The sequence below is a fragment of the Triturus cristatus genome, chromosome 10, assembly GCF_964204655.1.
Source record: "Triturus cristatus chromosome 10, aTriCri1.1, whole genome shotgun sequence".
In the NCBI taxonomy this organism is placed as follows: Eukaryota; Metazoa; Chordata; class Amphibia; order Caudata; family Salamandridae; genus Triturus; species Triturus cristatus.
The window spans coordinates 1,069,528,204-1,069,548,446 of record NC_140593.1 but is presented as its reverse complement, the minus strand read 5'-3'; the positions used below and the strand labels follow the sequence as shown (position 1 = coordinate 1,069,548,446).

The following is a 20,243-nucleotide window of genomic DNA, read 5'->3' as shown; positions in this document are numbered from 1 at the left end:
TCATTGTAGCCTTAATTTGTGACCGAACTGGCCTGGTTAGGTGAGGGACAGGTAGACCCTCTGTCATGTGAGAGAGAACTCATTTCGGAGCTGGATCTGCTCTGGGTGACTCAGTTCACGGACCCCAAAGAGCTGCTCTAATGCAGCACCACAATATTTTTTTATTTATAGGAAGGACTGGGGCCCAAAACCTCTTAGCAGCTTGCTTCAAGTTCCAAGTTCCTGGTGAATGACAGGATAGCAGGAAATCAAGGCTGCCTAGTTTGGATTAGGCCTGAACGATATTTTAATTATGCCAGAGTGATCTGAGTAATTTTGGTAATTTTGCATTACTATTTTGACAAGAAATTACCAAAAAAATGGATTATGCCCACCCCTACTTTGGATACCACATCAACCCTATTTCTTCTAACATCATACACTCTTGCTGGTTCTGTTTCATCCATTCATCCCTGCATTCTCTCTTTGTCTCGTTTTTCCTGTCTTTCTCTTCCTCATTCTTTCCCTCTTTTCTGTCTTTTTCTCTCTCTGCGCTGACCAGCGTTTAATTTGAGCCAGTGGTTTCCGGTGCTCGGCACCTGCACTTAATTGCCAGCACCAGCTCTAGTGACAGTCCACCACATGAGGGTGCTGTTTGTTTAATTTTGAGATGAGCCCAACAACGGGGCTTAACAAGTCAGCATACATTAAAAAAGAACATTACCTGCCGCTCATGCCATTATTATAGCTTTGGATGGCCTAGAATAGGCTGAATTGTCACACTTACAGGAATGTGATGGTTAGTAGTTGTGTTGATACTGTCATTGGCAGAGCTAAACGGGGCAATCGGTGGTGCAGGCTGCAGTGGCCTCCCAAGAAGAGCTCTGGGACTTTCTTTTTTGTACAAATTCAGGATTAGTTGGAATGTCACTCCTTTGGATATAGGATTACGTTCAAGGAGGACAAGTGATGGTTAGCATCAACCTCCCGTCTCCTCTTTTGTCTAAGACCGTTAATGCATTCTCTACACTTTTCAAATTGGACTTTATTGTGAGGCATTCCTTTGTATGCAAGGAGGGAAAAAGGTGCAAAATGGATTTTGGGCTCTTTTAGGTAGCAGTGCAAAATGTATGTAGCATGGCTCCGGCATTCTTGACGCTCCTGCTGCGGGCTATTCTCAGTAATGCTGCTGAAGGGGAGCTCATTTGGCCATCCTGCGTTGTTGCCACCAGTCATTTTGAGGGACCTACATTTGTGCTGGGAGATTTCTGTAAGCACAATACTGCAAACACGTGCTGGTAGTACATTAAAAAGGGCCTGCGTTGGATGTCAATTCACCAAAACGACAGAGGTAGAAGAAGTGACGTCATGCTTCTTTGGTTCATCTATGAAATCTCAGGGTTGACTGATTCCCCCATTCTTCACCTCTCAGTTTCCTCCTGTTTACTAAGGAGGTTCTTGTGGAATGTGTTTGGATTGGAACTACAGGAAGTAAATAGTGCTCATTGAACGTTGTGTACTTTCTGTGCCTGCGACTGCCCTCTTTACAAGCAAGTCCAGATGTAACATGGGCAGTGCCAGGGGTAATACAGGCAGTTCTTAATTTGTAAATAAAATAAGTGCCAGGGCTCTCGTGAGGAGGCCACTGCAGCTTGCACCGCACATTGTGCCTGCCATGCTGCCAATTATAGTAACAACACAAACTAGCCATCACACTCCTGTAATTGTGACAACTCTGACTATTCCAAGCCCCCAAAGCTATAGGAATGGCTGTGGCAGCAGGTAATTGTCCTTTTGAATGTATATTAGATTAACAATTGACTGCTGTTGTGGTCATCACAGACAGCGCCGCCTTGTGGCAAACTGTTGCAAGCTCTGGTGTTGACAATTAAGTGCTGCTGCTGAGCACCGGAAACCACCGGCTCAAATTATGCACTGAATACAGGACTCCTAGAGGTAGCTGATGCTGCTTCTGGCTCCCCCACCCTGCTTGACTTCGGTGGTCCCTGCTACAGCGATCCCTCAAAATATAAAGCGGATACTTACACTAAGCCGGATTATTATCAATCTTTATAAGGTGGCTTTGCTGATATATCAGACTGAACATTCAATGAAAGCAAAAGTCGCAAAGGGATTAACTGTTACAAGGCATATCTATACAATAAATATAAAATACTAATTTCCCACTTTATATAAAAAGCAAATGAAAATAAAATTATAGATTGGTTTCTAGCCGGGTCCGGTGGCTCAGTGGACTAATGCCTCTATTGGAGGGGCCTGTGTTCGACCTCAGGGTCACAGGTTTAAATCCCAGTGGGTCCACTTAACCTTCCATCTATCTGAGGTCGATAAAATGAGTACCATTGAGTTGGGTAACAATGAACATCTGTTATTCAGCGCCAAGAGACCTCTGGGTGAAGTGCGCTTTACAAATACACAGGATATGTTTTCCAGATTCTAATAATTGAATTTACTCTGCATTCTAAGATATGATTGAATGAAAATAGCAGGCAGAGAACAGAGGATTTCATCTGCATTGCCTACAAATGGACTCTCTCTGCCGCATACAGTGAGAGAGTTCCCTGGGCTATCAGAGGGTTGAACCTGGCCCTTTAGCAGTGGAGCAATTGAGCAGGCCAAATGACTAGAGTGGCCCCATACTTTTCTAAGCCTCACCTATCACTGACACTCACAGGCTATATAGGTTGGAGACTGAATGTGTCCATCTGTAATGCATCTGGTGCTCATGGAAAGTGCTCTGATACCTTCGGCTCGAGTTCGCGCTATATAAAACTGCAAAACAATAAATAAATAAAACTGTGAAAACTGTGAAATTGTCAGCCCTTACTCCAACAAATGATGCAAGGGCACCTTTATGTCTTGATCCAACAGAAAAACAAAACAGAAAAGACAAATCAATAATAACGTCAGTCTTAATATTTTTAATAGTGTTCTATGGTTTTCCTTCACTATATTGTTGATGGTTTTCCAGAGAAGTGAGAGAAAAAAACACTTTTGCATACATGACTTCTTCCAAATCTACATTATGTTCATTTGAAATCCTTGCCCACCCAGAGGGCCTAGGACCTAGCCCAGTTACTATTGCACGTCTCACAAATCCGTCTCACAAACACGGTGCTAACTGCCATGGCTGTCAGAAATATTACACTGGTCAAACAGTGGCTTAACAAAGGCCCCCGTGGTTCAGGGGACCTGAGCTCTAGGGGGCCCCTCAGCACAGTATACTGGTGTGACAGCCCCTGACTGAGTCCAGAGGGGGCCCCTCGATTTAGTTTTCAGGGGTGCCCCCTCAAGTGTCCTTACACTTGTGTGGTCAAAGGATGCTTTACGAAGTCCCTTTATCTCTCAACACCAATCGGTCAACTCTGCCGTGGTACCCAGGCTCATTGCCTCCTCACATTACAGCGATCGCATTAAACTTGATGAAGGCGGAAGATGCTGTCCAAACTTAGCGCCTGATTTAGAGTTTGGGGGATGGGTTACTCCATCGCAAACGTGACAGATCTCCTGTCTGCCTATTACAAGTGCATTATAACTAGGGCTCACGGTTTTATGGTATTTATTTTCTCAATACTTTAGTCTGTATTTATCCATATTTATTTTTGGGCCATCTCGTTGGCAATTATCCATATTTATGCAGTATTTTGTGAATATATGAAGCCAGAACTTGTACATTTCCACATTTATTTAACAAATAAATGTGCACTCTTACTTTGATGCAGTTGTGTGTTAGCAAATTAAACAGCCAAATTCAATAAAACAGTTGACCCAAATGAGAATATTAGCATTATAGCACAAGCATATTTTGAGATATGACCGTCATTCAAGCACATCTCATCCTATGTTTTTTAATTCCTCATGTTGTCAATATGCACGACGTCTGGCCTGGAATTAATAAATGACAGAATGGATAGTCACGTAAAAGTAGCCAGATTTTCTATATTTTTCTGCCTTCAAAAATAAATGTAGACAAGAAACACAATGCTTTCCGTCAGTATTTATCTATAAAAATCTGCAAAAACAGAAAACTGGGAGCCTTAATATATGGTCGACTGGATAATCTTCATGTTTGTGACAAAATACCTATTCACCAAGGGCCAGATGTAGGAAGCCAATTTATGCCCGCAAACGCTGCAATTCGCAGAATTTCAGTGTTTGCGATCGCAAATTAGCAGTGTGCAATGTAGCACACAATGAGCCCCTCACAAAATAAAGAATCACATAATTTGCGATTCCCTATTTTATGATTGCATTTAAGGAATTGCAAATTGCGATTCCTTAAATACAATGTAAGTAGCACAAATGAAAATTCAATTCAGCCTTAAGGAATCGCTAATTACTGCTAACTTCAAGTTGGTGGTAATTAGCGATTTTCTTTAAAAAAAAACACTTTTATGCTTTTTCAAAAGTGCCATGTGGCACACATTCATGCCCTTAGGGCATGTATGTGTGCCACATGTGCACACATGCACATTTCAGGGGTGCAACAGGGTGTCCCTCTGAAACCCTTGCACCCTTGAAATTGCGCACGCAATTTGCGGGTACCTATTGGGTACCCGTAAATTGCGTGCGCATTTCCCATTCATTCCTATGGGCCTCTAGGCCCCTAGGAATGAATGGGAAGGTATTCCTTGATTGCGAATCGCAATTTGCGATTCACAATTAAGGAATAATAAGGAATCACAAAAAATATTGTGATTCCTACCTACAAGCCATTTTGCGAGTCCTTAATAGCGATTCCCTCAAAATCGCTATTAAGGAATCGCAAAAATGCATTTACCTACATCTGGCCCCAAATTCTTAATCAAGCCCTTAGATTAGACTGAATTTTTCACCCATTCCTTAAGTCCCAGTTTTATATTTGCCGATGTCTCTGCCACATGAAATTTTCTGGTGTTGTGCACGACCAGGCATGGGTGCCTAGGCAACCAAACAATAGGGATGTCTAGTTCAGAATCAAGGCTTCAGGGCAGCTGGTGGAAGCAGGGCTTAGCTTCTTCCTAGTAGAGTTCTCGCTTGGTGAGCTCCACTGAGGAGATGTTGATGTCATTGATGACCTGCACTTTGGTGATGAGCGAGAGGTGCTTCAGGCGGTGCTTGTACTGCAGGATCTTACTGTCGTCTATGAAGACATGAAAATGTTCCTGGTCGGGGTAGATTTCAATCTGAAAGAGACAAAAGATGTTTCAGATGCACCACCTGGAGGGATTTTATGTGTTGACAAAACTACAATCCTAAAGGCGGTCCTAACACCCCTGGTGTGGTCATTTTCCCTCTCTATGTGTCCTTCTGTGCCATGGACACACACAAACACAGACACAGGTGTGCGCGCTCACTCAAAGGTGCATGCACACAGGCACACACATGACTTTACCAATACCTCACTTTCATTTTCATGAGGAGACCACAAAGGTTTTGTTTGTGGAGTGAATGCTTCTTGACCTTAGTAAAATAGTTTTTCTGATGAGTGAGACAGTGTTGAGGACACTTTAAGTATTCAAAAGATGAGTGAGGATTGTTTGTAGCACAGAATATCGAATCCCGAATATCAATGGGGCAGTGTACCACTGTAACAATATCGAGAGACAAAATAGGTAAGTACACAGAGGATGTGGCGTAAGGGCCAGAGGTGTCGATTTTGGAGCTGGGGAGCCAGGTTTGAGTCTCGGCATCAACTCAACATCCTGAGATTGTGGGCAAATCACTTAATCTTCCCGTGCCTACCAAAAATGAATGTGTCCATCTGTAACGCAACTGGTGCGCATGTAAAGCACAATTATACTTTTGGGTCGAGTTCATTCTATCTAAAACTGCAAAATAAATGAGGTCATGATTAATTATTCATAACTTTAATTCTACCTACCTTAGTGATATTTCTTAGCACAAAAATGCCCCCTGGCATCCAAAATGGACGTGAAGATGCATTCTTGCCCTAAGAAATAGCACTAAATGCAGCAGAACATGAAATGCACTCTTGGGGGCTGATTGTATTCTAGCTTACTCCTGCCATTGTGCGCTATTTTCTTAGTGCAAAACCCTTGTGTCTGAAATGGATGCGAGGATGCATTTTTGCACCGATAAATAGCGCTAAATGCAGCGGAACAGGATTAGTGAGCATCCACTCATGCTCGTTAAAGGAGCTCTTGCAGTAGGATTTTTGCCCCCAAATTACGCACTCAGGAGTGATCACATAGTGATTGGTAATTCCTCGTCAAAGAGTAACGCAGAATTATCAAAATTACTCGGATTACTCCAGCGTAACTGATATTCCACCCAGGCCTTGTAGCGATATTCTGCCCAGTCGATATTCGGGACTCGATATTTTCAGCCTGCACCATGAGGAGTATATAACAGACGATGAACAGCACCAGGAGAGTTGAATCCAGCAAAATACCCAGAATGCCAGGAGGTTAATAAATTCACTGACTAGAGTTGAGAAAGTGTCCCTTTCACCACATTCGCCTCCTTCCGAACCATGGAAAACTCATATATTTCCCGGATGGGAATGTTTAAAAAATCAAGGTGTCAATAAAATCAATATTTTTCTGGCTGTAGGGCAGCCGCGGCCTGTGCAGGTAAGAGCGGTGGGGCGGTCAGGTTGAGTTTGGGGGGGATCCGACAGACGATCACGAGGGAAAATGAAATAGATAATTAATTTTCCCTCCCCATTGTCTGTCGAAATCCACCCCTACCGGGCCCCAAAGCCCCAACGATCTTACCTGCACCGACCACGGGTGCTCTAGGGTCAGCATCATATTAATAAGAGAATATCCTTTTACGCGTTGGGAGTCACTTGGTGGCTGTACCCAAAGAGGGATTCTAGGGGCATATTATCAAGAACAGTGTTAAAAATTATCGCCGGTTTAGCGGCAGAAAACCGCCGCTAAAGCGGCGATAATGGGCTTGATAATATGCCCTTGAGAATTTCCCTAGAAGCCCATGTTCTGGTGTCAACATGGGCTTCTATTGGAATTCTCTGCGGCATATTATCAAGCCCATTATCGCCGCTTTGGCGGCAGTTTTCTGCTGCTAAACCGGCGATATTTTTAATGCCATCCTTGATAATATGCCCCCTAGTGAGCGGCTGTTAAAGCAAGGGGTCTTCTTAGAAGGAAGGCCCACAGGGGTGTGCTTTGCTTTCACCTGGAAGGGTTCATTTGCCTCCAGCGGGAACGCGTCGGCGCGCTCCTCCTGCCCCCAGCGGCTGGACAGAAACGAGTTGCAGACAATCCTTGATTCACAAAAGCGGGGGTTAAAGTGGAAGGCAATCTGTTCTATCGAGTCCGAGAGGAAATTAATTTCAAACCTAGAAAGAATGTTACAGAAAAACATTTACGAGCAGCACAGCTGTGGCCGACATTCCAGAACTACAGAAATAGAAAAGAAATTAAAGAAGAGAGGGGACTGCTGGGTTCTTAGTACTTTTCTTTACTCTGCATTATGGTGTTTTTTTTTTTTAATCTAGATATTTTTAACTTAAAAAAATGAGAGGAGAGACAATTTGAACGGGTTTGTGCTTTCATGATCATTATAAGGGAGGCACAGTCACGGCATAAGATATCTCCCAAACTGCACTAAAGACTTCAACCAAAGACTCATTTTGGTAAAATTAACTCCTGAGGGCAGGAGGGTCAGGCGAACCTTCAATATGTCGACTGCGAAGACTACTCCATTAACGTCATCGACATATCCCCCCCAAAACTGCAAAATGCCCCCCTCGCCATGGGAGAAAACTCACATGGGGAGGCGGGCACTGTTTTTTTTTTTTCAAAAACTAAATTCCACTTTATGTTTTTTCTTTGAAAAATACAAAAAACGTACCTTTGCTATGTGGCTCGTCAACCTAACAATGCGTTTACAGGAACCGTTGTGATGGCAGTTCCTGCCAGTGCTAGCGATGTCTGCTGGACTGGCAGACATCTCACAATTTGGCAGGCGGGGACTCTATGAGGGCGACACAGTACTTTACTCTGTCGTCGTTACAGCGTAAAACCCGTTTGACAAACTAAAGATCAGACCCAAAGCCTCAATTATGCCTAATTGCGTAATGTCAGGTATTTCGTGTAACAGTGTCACAGCGAAATGCCAGAAATTACGACAAGACTACTCCAGCATGAGTACATCTGCCAGCATTCAAATGTGCTATTTACAAGCTGCATACAGATATCTAGCACAAGCACCTTAAACAAGTAACTTATATCAATATATGTTGTCAATTCTTATTTCCTTGTAATTGACCAATTAGTAACAGTTGTTCAGGCACTGCAAGTAAACACTATGGGGCAGATTTACAAGCCCCTTGCGCCACTTTTGCGTCACTTTTCCTATGTTAAAAGTGACGCAAAAGTGGCGTAAGGGGCTTGTAAATCTGCCCCTATGGGCTGCAGTTTTTATCCCCAACCAAATTCTCCACCTTTGCTTTTTCTCGCCTCCACCAATGTGGTTGGATCGTGAAAAGCACCTCTACTTCTATGGCTGAATTCAGAAGGTCATGTTAGACCTTGGTACCTTCATTTTACTTTGAGTCATTGATTCTATTATGTTGTCAACTGAAGTGCAGGGCCCTAACTAGGATGGACCAAGTTCAATTATTCCTGACTCCATTTTCTTTATGAAGATCCTGCCCATGCTGGAGGAAAAGAGGCCCTGGAAGCTAAGTTCAGTCACCTCATACCTCAAATTTCTATGAGATTGCAGAAAATAGTGAGTTTTTAACTAGAGGTCACTCTTGGTCCATAGCACGCATTGGGTCTTAGGGAGAATGTGAAGCAGAGTTAAGATTTCTCAAATATTCAGAAGTGAACTTCCTAGAAACGAGGAGAAAAGTTACATTTTTGAAGATAGGAGTAGACTCCATCATAGAGGAGGAAAAAGACCAACCTCCTGCAGTGATGGCCAAAAATATTAACATCTGTTGCATATCAACGAGTCTAGCACAAAAAAAAATGGTTCTGATAGATACCTTTAACCACAGATTCCTCACATTGTGAATACAAACAGTTTCCAGATTAGATCTGGAGAATATTTTCCAGCAATTCTTTAGTATACCAGGGCGTGACGTCGAGCAGCTCTGCATAAACTCCTACCTACCCAGGAAGTAATATTGGAAACATATATAACTGCCATTCCTGTGTGCTGACATCAGTTCCTTTCTTTCTGTGCCTTTGGCTGGAGATCCAGATCTCGCTTCCTCAACTTTTCTGTAGTTTGACAGGACTTTTTGTCCACATTTTCTGACAGTGTGCAAGGGATAGGTCCCCTCGATAGATTTCAGGACTTAAAGCCTGCAGGGACTGTCACAAACAGCTTCTAGTGCCTGGGGTGGTTGCTTAACTCCAAGTCTAATGGGGACTGCCTCAGGATTAATTCAAAGGCGATCTGAGAATGTGAAACCAAGCTCTAAATCGCCGAGCACTGTTGTAAGGAGAATAAGGGCTGGACTTGGTCACAGTCGAGGACGCAGACCCATTCTCATTCTTGAGGTCATTCTCAGGAAAGGTCCTCTTTGACTCTCCATCTTTCCTCCACTCTCATCAGGAGAAGTCTCATGGTTGACAGGGTGCCTCTTGATCTCAGTCCCGGTGTCCAACCATGGAGCCAATCCCACAATTTAGCCAAATCTAACCCAAATTACAGGTCCTATCAGCAATGCTTCAATAAGCCAAGGACTTCAAGGAGGAAATGTTGTGCATTTTTTACACCCTTCTGGAGCTGTCTGGTGTGCATGTGAGCCCAAGGGATACGAGGAGACCTTCATTTGGATTACCATTGGTGGATCCATTTTGGATGCTGCCTGTCTGTGCCTTGTGACCCTGCTGTGGGGTACATCCCAACTCCGGGTCAACACGCATCCCAACTTTACACCCCGTGATGAGACTTCTGCCGGTCCCCTGCACATCAATGCTGATGCTGCCGACAAAGGAGGAGGAACCAATTGTTCTTTTTCGATTCAGAAGAAAATCCAGAACAGCAACCAAAGTCACGCCCTCCTCAGCCTCAACCAAAGCTGATTAAATCCCATTCTAACTCAGATGGAACCCTACCATTATCCAGGCATTATACATTTCTTTGGCTTGCGAATCTGACCTACACAAGGATTGTGTTGACCGAATTGATACACCCCACTTATATGAAGAGGAAAATCTTTTCAGGAACCTTTAGGATGCCAGATGGCTGGACACCTCACTGAATATCGGATTGAACTTTCCCGCTGACTCCTCTACAGAGGATTTGGCTTCTTTTTCTGTGGTGATATAGAGGGCTGCAGAAGTTTTGGACATCTAACTCTTATTGGTTGTGGTCAAGACCACCGTCGGAAGTCCTACAACCTAGACAGTTTTCCACTAAACCACTCCTACCACTTAACGAGGCTCTTACTGACACGCTAATTGGTACTTGGGCCAAACTGGGATCTTGACCACCATTTAACCAACAAGTTGCTAGATTAAACAGGCCTGCTCCTGGAGACCCACCTTTCCTCCTACAACATCTTACACTTGAAAGCATAGTGGTCCAAGTATCAACAAGCAGGCTCAACCAAATTCATTCCCTACTACGGTTCCTGAAAGGGAATCCAAACAAATGGAGTTATTCAGAAATTAGATGTTTTCTTCACCCAATCACACCTTCTGCTCAGCGAATGTTAGTTGCTTCCTGAGGCGCTACTCACATGCGTTATAGGACATGGTCGGCAAGATCGTGCCCACAGTCCTTGACGAATTCTACACCAATATTGTGCAGGTTATACAGGAGGACCAACATGTATAGGAATATGTCATCCGCTCGGGGCTGGACACCGCCAACTGATTGGGCAGGGATGTTGGTACCAGTGTGGTGCTTTGATTCTACATGTGGATGATATCCATAGGCTTCTCTAGTGCTTTGCAGGTGTCACTGATGGGCATACCATTTGGTGGTACTAGTCTCTTCGGAGACAAGGCAAACTTGGTCCTTGAACACTTCAAAGAGAGCAGGGTACAGAGGCATGCTATCATGGCCTCTTTGAGCTTGGGCACTAGTAACCCCAGCAGTTTCTGCTCCTCTGAGGCTTTAGACGAGGTTTACTGCAACAGCAATGCTAAGGTCCACCTCCTCAACAACAGACCCCAGCAGGGTTCGCTCCTACACCTGGGCCTGGAGAACTTATACCTCCATGCATGGTGACTGAGCGACAACAGCTGACTGCTTTTGACCTCCTTCCTTAGGTAGTGAATGCTATCTTGGCAACCAGACGTCCATCCACAAAAAACCTTTATGTTGGACTTTGGGTGAAAGTTGTGGTTTGATGTACTTCTAAGTGGGTAGAAGCACTGCAAGCCAAATTGTCTGATGTGTTGCTGTTTGTTCTACCTTTGACCCAGCAAGGTCTTGTTGTAGTAATGGATAATGGATACTTATCAGCCTTGTCGACATTTTTTACTTTTACAAGATCAACCATCATTGTTTAAATCACTGGTTGTGATGTGTACCGAAAGGGTTACTCCACGTTTCCACCTAAATCTTTGGTGATGCACAGTGTACCTTAATTTGGTTCTCACATACTTGATGTGTGCCCGATTTGAGTCAATGCACAGCTGTGACTCTGAAAACAGTCTTCCTCATAGGGATAGCATCAGCTCATCGCATGAGTGAGCTACATGTGCTGTCTGTCCCAGCCATGTACCACATTTTTTCCAGACAAACTGGTGCTGCAAACTAGCGCAGCATTCCTGTCCAAGGTTGTGATTTCTTTCTATGTGAGACAATCCATCACCCTTCTGGAAGTCCTTGTTCCACCTTATCCCGTGCAAGAGGAAGAAAGGCTGTATCGTTTGGATCCCAAAAGAGTTTTCATCTTCGACATTGATCGCAACAAGGACCATTGAATGAATGATTAACACTTTGTGGGGTTTGCAGCAGCAAAAAAGGTCAGGACAGAGCCATTTCAAGGTAGATAGTTTTCTGCTTCACAATATGTTATGCACTGGCTAAGAAGCAGTACATTGAGGCCTTAAAGGCTCATTCAACCAGGGCCAAGGCTACGTGGAGTGCCTGTTCTGGACATCTGTCAGGCTGCAACATGGATGTAAGTTTGCACGTTCATGAGTCACTACTGTGTTAATAGCCAGGTCTATTGGGAGGGACATTTTTGCCCATTTGGTCCAGTTGAACTTTTTGGTTTGAGCCATTCCACCAACCCACCAACTTGGGAGGAACTATACTGGTATTTCTTCACAAGGTGAAGAACCTTCAGTTAGAAGTATCCATCGGAAGGACAAGTTACTTACCTTCTGTAATGCTCCCTCTGGTGGATACTCTATTGAACCGCAGATTCCTCACTGACCCTCCTACCTCTCTGTTCTGTAGAATGGACTCTTTTTTCCATCTTACACATGTCCCATTTAGAGAGCTGCACACTGTCAAACCTGATCAACCAATGGCTTCACTTTCAAAGGTGCAGACATTGTTCAGAGGGAATGTGACATCAGTGGGCAAGGGTTGTGGTAATCTGTGGCGTCAGCCACTTGAGGGGCGATACGGAATTGATGCGAAGCTGCATGATGCCACCTACTGGCTTGGTGAGACTCCTCCGAGGCAAAGGGGATGCCTCGCAAAGAATGACACATAGTCTGGTCCTAGGGAGTGACTCCGGAGCCGTGCGAGCATGACATCACCTGCTTCTTAATTAATCTCCTGACATTGTGCCCAGCACCAGAATTCAAGCATGTGTGAACGTGATGACATCACACGCATTGTGTGTCACACTACACACTAGATTCCTCCCCAAAATGTTTTTGTTTTGAACACCAACCTCTAAATGGAACATATGCAGTCCACAATGCTGCTTGACGAACTGAAACCCAACTGCCATTTAGGAATACATAAAGTCCCTCAGTCTGGTGAACCACTGGATATATGGTCTTAAGTAATAAGGGTGCCCTCGGTCATAGCACGTTCACCACCCAGTCCAAGCAGCGGGCTGACTGCTGCTGGGTACTTGTCAGTTTCTGAAGTTGAGGGCCCTGGACTGGCTGGAGCTTCACTTTGTTCATCACTCCCAAAGCCACTGACATTAGCATCCTCCATGACGGATGTCCAGGAGACTCCCCCATTGTAAATTCCAGCAGCTGAACATTTGCGGAGAGCATACACATTTCTCATAACCTAAACGGTTCCAAATGGGTCTAAACTAGAATGGCGTGGTGTGCAAAAACATGATGGATTTAGCCCAGATCTGTGACTGGGGGTGAATTTTTGATTTGTTCAGCATTTCATCTATCATCTGTTCTTTTTGCATTTGTCACCCTAAGTGGGAAGGGTATGCCCATACATGGTTCCCACGCTCGCTACGCCACCAGATTCAAGCTAGCCTGACTGATATGGGGTGATGCCCGAAACCGGTCCCAGGATGCTTGTTTTTGGTCCCAGGAGAACCTGGCCTGGCATGTTGGGCTGGACTGTTCCCATGGGGAGCATGGTCAAGACTGATTTGCATATTGATGAGTCTATACTGGAATGGCGAAGCAAGCAAAAAACAATGGATCTAACCCAGATCTCTGACTGGGGGGTGAATGTTTTATTTGTTCAGCATTCCGTCAATCATCTGTTCTTTTTACTTTTGTCGCCCTAAGGGTAGGGGTATGCCCAGTTGTAGGTCCTGTGCTCTCAATGCCACCTGATTCAAGCTAGCCTGACTGATACCCTGAAACTGGTGCCAGAATGTGTGACTCTAGTCTAGGGAAGACCTGGCATGGCAGGTTGGGCTGGACTGTTCCCATGAGGAGTAAGGTCAATACTGATTTAAACATGGCTGGGTCTACACTGGAATGGCATGGCGTGCAAAACAAATTGGATTTAAATACGATCTGTGGCTGGGGGTGAATGTATGATTTGTTCAGCATTCCTTCCATCATTTATTCTTTTTACATTTGTCGCCTTAAGTGGGAAAGTTATGCCCAGATGAGGGTCCCCTGCTCGCTATGCCACAAGATTCAAGCTAGGCTGCCTGATGAGGGGGGATACCCCTAAATCAGTCCCAGAATGCTTGTTTCTGGTCTACGGAGGACCTGGCCTGGCAGTTCAGGCTTGACTGTTCCCATGGGAGCAGTCCCGCAAGACAGATTTGCTTATGGTAGGGTGTAACTGGAATGCCGTGGTGTGCATAAAAACAATGGATTTAACCCAGATCTGTGACTTGGGGTAAATGTTAGATTTTCTCAGCATTTCATCCATCATCTGTTCTTTTTGCATTTGTCGCCCTAAGTGGGAAGGGTATGCCCAGACATGGGTTCCGTGCTTGCTACTCCACCAGATTCAACCTAGCCTGGCTGATGAGGGGTGATACCCCGAAACCAGCCCCAGGATGCTTGTTTCTGGTCCAGGGAGGACCTTGCCTGGCAGTTTGGGCTGGACTGTTTCCATGGGGAGCTCGGGCAAGACTGATTTGCATATGGCTGGTTCTAAACTGGAATGCTGTGGCATACTAAAAAATAGATTTTACCCAGATCTGTGACTGGAGGTGAATGTTTGTTGTTTTTACCATGATTCTTTGTAGTTGGGTCACTAGGAAAGGGTGTCTTTTCAAAGGAAGACAAAACTTCCCCACACTCTTCCTGTTGCAGATGAGCACCCAGTGTCCTACAGCAATATTTGACTCACGTGCCTGTCGGTGAGCTACTCGCCTGTTTGTTATTCTGTGCTGGGGCTTGCTGATGGTCACCCACATTGAGAGGATGTGGGTGACCATGACTGGACATGGGGGATAATATCTCCTATCGCTCATCCAAACAAGTCATCAGTCTGTGACCACTGCGTTGTAATGTTAGGTGTTTTTCTGTAGGTACTGAGGAACCTATGTATGACTTTCTCACCCTCATTCCATTGTTCGATGACATACTGATACCTTAATTTAATGTCCTCTTCATCGAATCAACTTCTCCATATGACTGTGGCCATTGAGGTGTTATTTTTCAATGGCCAAATCCTAGGCATTCCAGACATTTTTTGAAGCCATCTCTGTGCAAAGGTGGGCCATTATCGATCTTCACGCTTGGCTCCTGAATACCCCGATAAGCTGCACCCAACAAATCCCTATAACCTAACATAATGCTTTGCAGGATTACGAATGTCTTTTCTGGTCATCACCTTGAGTGTTCAAAGTTGATACTCGTCATAAACTCCAGCACAGGGAATTTGTAAAATGCATCTAAAAGTACCAATATGTGACGCTCGTCTGGTGATCTCCCAAAGTCCATGCTGATATTGTGCCATGACTCTGTGCTTGGCTCTTCCATAATGATGGGAGCGGGTCTGTCAGGTGCACTGTGTACTTGGCACCATTGGCACTGGGCACTGGGCGGATCCACATGGGAGTCAAGAGCGGGGAGCCTCACTTTTTCTTATAGCCGTGCGTTCGCTTTGGTGGCACCTTTATGAGCAATATGAGCCAGTTCGACAATCTGTCCCCTCATTACTGACAGAATGAATGATGAGCTGAGGTCCCCTCAGCAGAAGGGCTTCTTCCATGGTGCTCAACTCAATTTCAATGCAATTCAATTTCATCTTTATTCGGATGAGATACAGCCAAAAAAGTACAAGATAAAAGTTAAAATATACATCGAAACCAGAAACCGGTGCTCAACTCATCACGCACGTGCCACAGTGCCTTCAGCTCCTGGCTGCTATCATCGTCACTGCTGCTTATGCTGCTGTATAGGCATGTTGGAGGCAGGGACCATTTGTTGTAGCTGCAGTGATGTCAGACAGCTTGACAGTGTGAGGACAGTTTACAAGGGAAAGCCACTTAACATATTCACCCACTCCAGCATTACCTCTTGCTGTCAATGTGTCAGGATATTGCAATGTCTGGAGAGATAATTGGCTGGGTTGGTGTATCCTGGCATATACCTAAGTGTGAATTGATATTTTCACAACTGGAGTACCCATTTTTCTACTTGTGAGTATGAGTGTGGTGCTGTCCCTGTAAATAAGGGAATCAGAGTCTTGTGGTGTGTCATGACTGTGCAAGTGTATCCATAGAGATATAAAGGCTCCGGATGCGAAGGTCCAACCGCGGGAGAGCCGGTTTAAGAGGCCAGTGACCGTGCGTGCTCGTCTAGCAGCTAGAGTTTAACGAATATATTAATTACTCTTCAGCGCCGGGACAATCCTTGGAGTAGCCGAGCGCTCTATAAATCCCCCATAACATTAACATTAACATATCAGTAAAAATGGGTGCATCCCAATTTTATCACCAAAGCTTTGTTTTGACGTGGGAGCTCTACTGGTTTCCATTGGTCATGTTTGGCCTGTTGAATCAAGACAACTCCAAACCCAATGGGGTTGGCATCGACTATGAGCTCAGAGTCATGAGTGGGATTGAAATATGTTATTGTCTATTCTTTACGCTTTGGAAGGCACCCTTTTTGTACTGCTACCATCGTCAGGGCGTCAAAGTTTTCGTGAGTTATCGCAGTGGTTCCACCAGTGTGGCCAGGTAAGGAATGAACCATTGTAAGACCCCAAAACTTTTTACTTCCTAAGGGGGCATAGTGTCCCTGATGTCAGCCCTTTTTGCAGGGTCATCACAAATGCCTTGAGCAGAGGAAATGCACCTGTAGAATTCTACACCCTTTGGAGGAACCTACTTTCAATTTGTTCAGCGTAAATCCCATGTTGCGAATCCTCTGAAGATCTGCAGACCGGCAGTCAGATGAGTATCGATTGTGGAGAGGTAGATCAGGATATCATCGCTAAAAAATCTTCCGCCAATGATGCGATGCCAAAGTTCAGACGGCTGTCCTGCCAGTGGCCACAAATGGATCAAAAAGGTCATGCTAGAGTCTAGCATATTGCTTTGTCTTGTAGGAACAAAACCAGGTTTTGAAAAGCTCCAAGCTTCCCATAAAGTTTCCGATTTGTGTATACTTTTTTTGTGAATTAAAAAATATATGTCATAACTTGTGCATTGCTTTGATTTAAAATTGTTTCTATAATTGTATCTATATTTTGAAGGTTCAAGTCGTAGAAATTGCTTGGGTGGTGGTCCATGGCTTCCAAAAGTGATTCAGTGGGGGTCGACAGAAGTCAAGGGGTTAAGAAGGGCTGGCTCAGAAGACATCAGCAAAATAGCTGATAGTGATGGCTCTTGGCAAACCTTCAAAATAGGCTCTCGGGTCTTTCCTGCGTTTTCCTTATTACTGGAAGCCAAACATTCATTTATTAAGCTTCTCATTTCCAGGAACCAGGATGCCAAGGTGAATCATTGTTTTGCAAGTGCGTGGCATATTTTATATTGGATACTCGATTCTAGTCTCTGCTCCAATTATCATGTTATATTACCCGGAAGTCTGGTTGGTTGAGACTCGAGCTAAAAGTGGGACCTGCGGCGTGTTTCCATAATGTATTGCGAAGAGGAACCGAAACGCAAACACGGAAATAATTTGCAAATGTTTTCTATCGAAGTTTAGGAGCAGAAATCGAGGCACGCGATGATTGATAGTTCCTGCTCTCACAGATCTGACCTCAAAGGGGCTGAAGGGGAGTATACGTCAGTGCTGACCTGGAAGTGCATCCACAGACGCGTGTTCGCATCTGTGGGTGTGTGCGCTACCGCGTGCCTTTACGTGTGCGTAACCAGACACCCATTTAAGTTTTTGGGCGCTTTCGTATAATCGGGAGAAGGGGTCCAGGAACGACATCCCCACGCAAACTCCCCCGCCCATCACACACCTGGGCTCGCTAAGGGGCGCCCACATAAATCCGAGGATATGGCGCCGTTGTCAGGAGGCGAGGGCAGAGACTTGCAAATATCTCGCCTGGCTGATGTTGAACTGCACTGTGATAACTATTCATTGTAGCCGCATCTCTAGCGCGTGGTGTGATCCTGGCCTGGGGTTCACTCTTCAGAATCACACCCAGTGTTTCCATGCATTCTCCTCTTGTTCTCTAAGGTCAAGTGTGGGGAGAGAGTCCAGCTTATTCTCAGTTCAGCTCCTGGAACTTTTCTATTCTTGTGCGGGTTGCAGACCTGCCAAGCTAATACTCAGAGACAAGAAGAAGAGATAAAGACCGGTCTATCCCGGCTCAGCATCTGTAGTGTCCGGCGTGCGCGAGGCGTTCTAGACTTCCGCGCTGCTGGGGTGCGCGAGCGCTGACGCGTGATGTCAGACGCTAGCTAGTTTAAATAAAGAGGCGTGGCCTCGACGCGTTAGTCGGAGCCGCATGTGCAACCACAGAATACCGGCTCCTGTGTCTCCTTTAGCGCTGTTGCGCAGCAATGCAATTAAGAGCGTTTAAGACGCTACACTGGCGACAAGGGGTGTATTGAGCCCTGCTGTGCTGCTTTTGTGCCCCACAGAGTGTGTTTTGGCCACCCATGTGTCCTGGAACTGGTTGTGAAGCCCCTCCTCATGGTGTCCCGGCTGTGCCTGCTGTTAGGCCTGGTGGGGGACACTGCAAGTGCCCTGGAGGCCCATCCAGCCATCGGTGGTGACTCCGTGTGCGCCCAGGTGCCCCATTCCACAGCCTGCAAGGGGTATGTCTCGCCCAGGTGGTGCCGCGCCTGCTCCACAAGGTGCCTGACGACGACCGCACCCTCCACCAGAGAAGGCCTATGCCGGGTGGGATCGCCTAAGCCCATGAGCGCCTGAGGAGTTCCGCGGATGACGTCTGGAGGTAGGCGCGCCCACCGGGTGGTGTAGAAGCGCAAGGGAAGTCAACGCGCAACGCCCATAGGGGTGCACGCCTGTTGGCGTCGGCGCAGAGAAGAGGGAGTCGGCTTCCACCACGTGCTGTGCACGTGCCAAGATGGCGTCGATTCCCGCCATCGAGCCGTTTGCCGTTGACGGTGCCCCGTCGTCCCTTGCCCCGCACTGGAGGGATTGGACAGACCGCCTACAAATTTATTTCGAAGGGGCTGGCATCGCGAGGGAAAGGCGCAGAGCGTTGCTGCTCCACCTAGGAGGCAAAGACATCCACTGCATCTACAAAACTCTTGTGGAAGCCACGCCGAAAACGTACCACACACTGCTGAACGCGCTCAACGCCCATTTTGAGCCCATGGCGAACAGAGACTATGAAAGGTTCATCTTTCGTCAAGCCAAACAGGAGGCGGACGAGTCCCTGGATGCATTCCATGGCAGGCTGAAGGAGTTAGCCAGCACGTGTGGGTTCCGCGACGAACAGGAGGAGATCCGAGGGCAGATCATAGAGGGGTGTTACTCGTCCAAGCTTCGTGTCACGGTCCTCCAGGAAGAAGGAAAGCCCCTGGTGGACATCCTTACTCTCAGACGGTCGAAGGAGCTATCGCAAGCGAGGGCCTCGCATATGGAAGCAGCCCTACATCGCCCTGTGAAGACGGAGCAAGTGCAAGTGGCGGAAGCGGTGAACGTAGTGCGGCCTAAAGGGAGGGAAGCTGGAGGGAAACGGCAACAGGAGGCAAAGAAGAAAGACTGTGGGTACTGCGGCGGCCAACCCCACCGCATGCAAGACTGCCCGGCCAGAGGGAAAAAGTGCGGTGCCTGCGGGTGGATGAACCACTTTGCGGCGGTGTGCCGGTCCACCAGAGTCAAGAAGGAGGCGGCCCATGCGGTACAGGAAGAGGCAGACAGCGAAGACATGGACGACGACACCGAAGAGTACCCAGTCCATTATGTGTTCGCGATCCACCAGCCACAGAAGAAGAAGCGCAGACTTCCGAAATGTCGCATCCTAGTCCAACAACAAGAGGTAAAGGCGACAATTGACACTGGGGCCTCCATCGAGTTGATGGCCGCCAATGTCTACCACCAACTGCGTGTCAAACCCCCGCTGCGAGAGGCGAAGAATCGGGTGTTCGCGTACGGCCAGAAGACGCCCATTCCCCTCATCGGGTGCTTCAAAACAGAGCTACAACATGGTGAGAGGAGCATCAGCACCACCGTCTATATCACGGAAGAGGGCAGCGGGATGCTGCTGAGCGGGCAATCAGCCGAAGAGTTGAGACTGATCTCGTTTGCCATGGTAGTCCTGGAGGAAGAACTGGATACCATCATGGAAGAGTTTAGAGATGTTTTTAGCGGCATCGGGTGCCTGAAAGGAAAGGAAGTATCCTTACACATCGACCCGTCGGTCCAACCAGTGGCTCTGAGGCACAGGCGAATCGCTTTCCACCTGAGGCAAAAGGTCGAGGAGGAGCTGGAGGCCCTGGAGAGACAAGGCATCATCGAAAAGGTCAGTGGGCCAACCCCGTGGGTATCCCCGATCGTCATCGCCAGGAAGCCGAA

At 46.3% G+C, this 20,243-nt stretch overlaps 1 protein-coding gene across 1 annotated transcript in view; it reads right to left on the bottom strand.

Moving 5' to 3' along the window:
• Nucleotides 1-2,811: 2,811 nt before the first annotated feature.
• GRIFIN (galectin-related inter-fiber protein) overlaps nt 2,812-20,243 on the bottom strand; it is a 57,457-nt gene continuing 40,025 nt past the window's right edge. Inside the window, exons 3-4 of the mRNA XM_085630216.1 lie at nt 7,144-7,306; nt 2,812-5,165 (exon numbers count right to left, since the gene is read on the bottom strand). Coding sequence (XP_085486342.1) covers nt 5,001-5,165; nt 7,144-7,306 — 328 coding nt within the window. The 3' untranslated portion in view covers nt 2,812-5,000. The remainder of the gene's footprint in view (nt 5,166-7,143; nt 7,307-20,243) is intronic.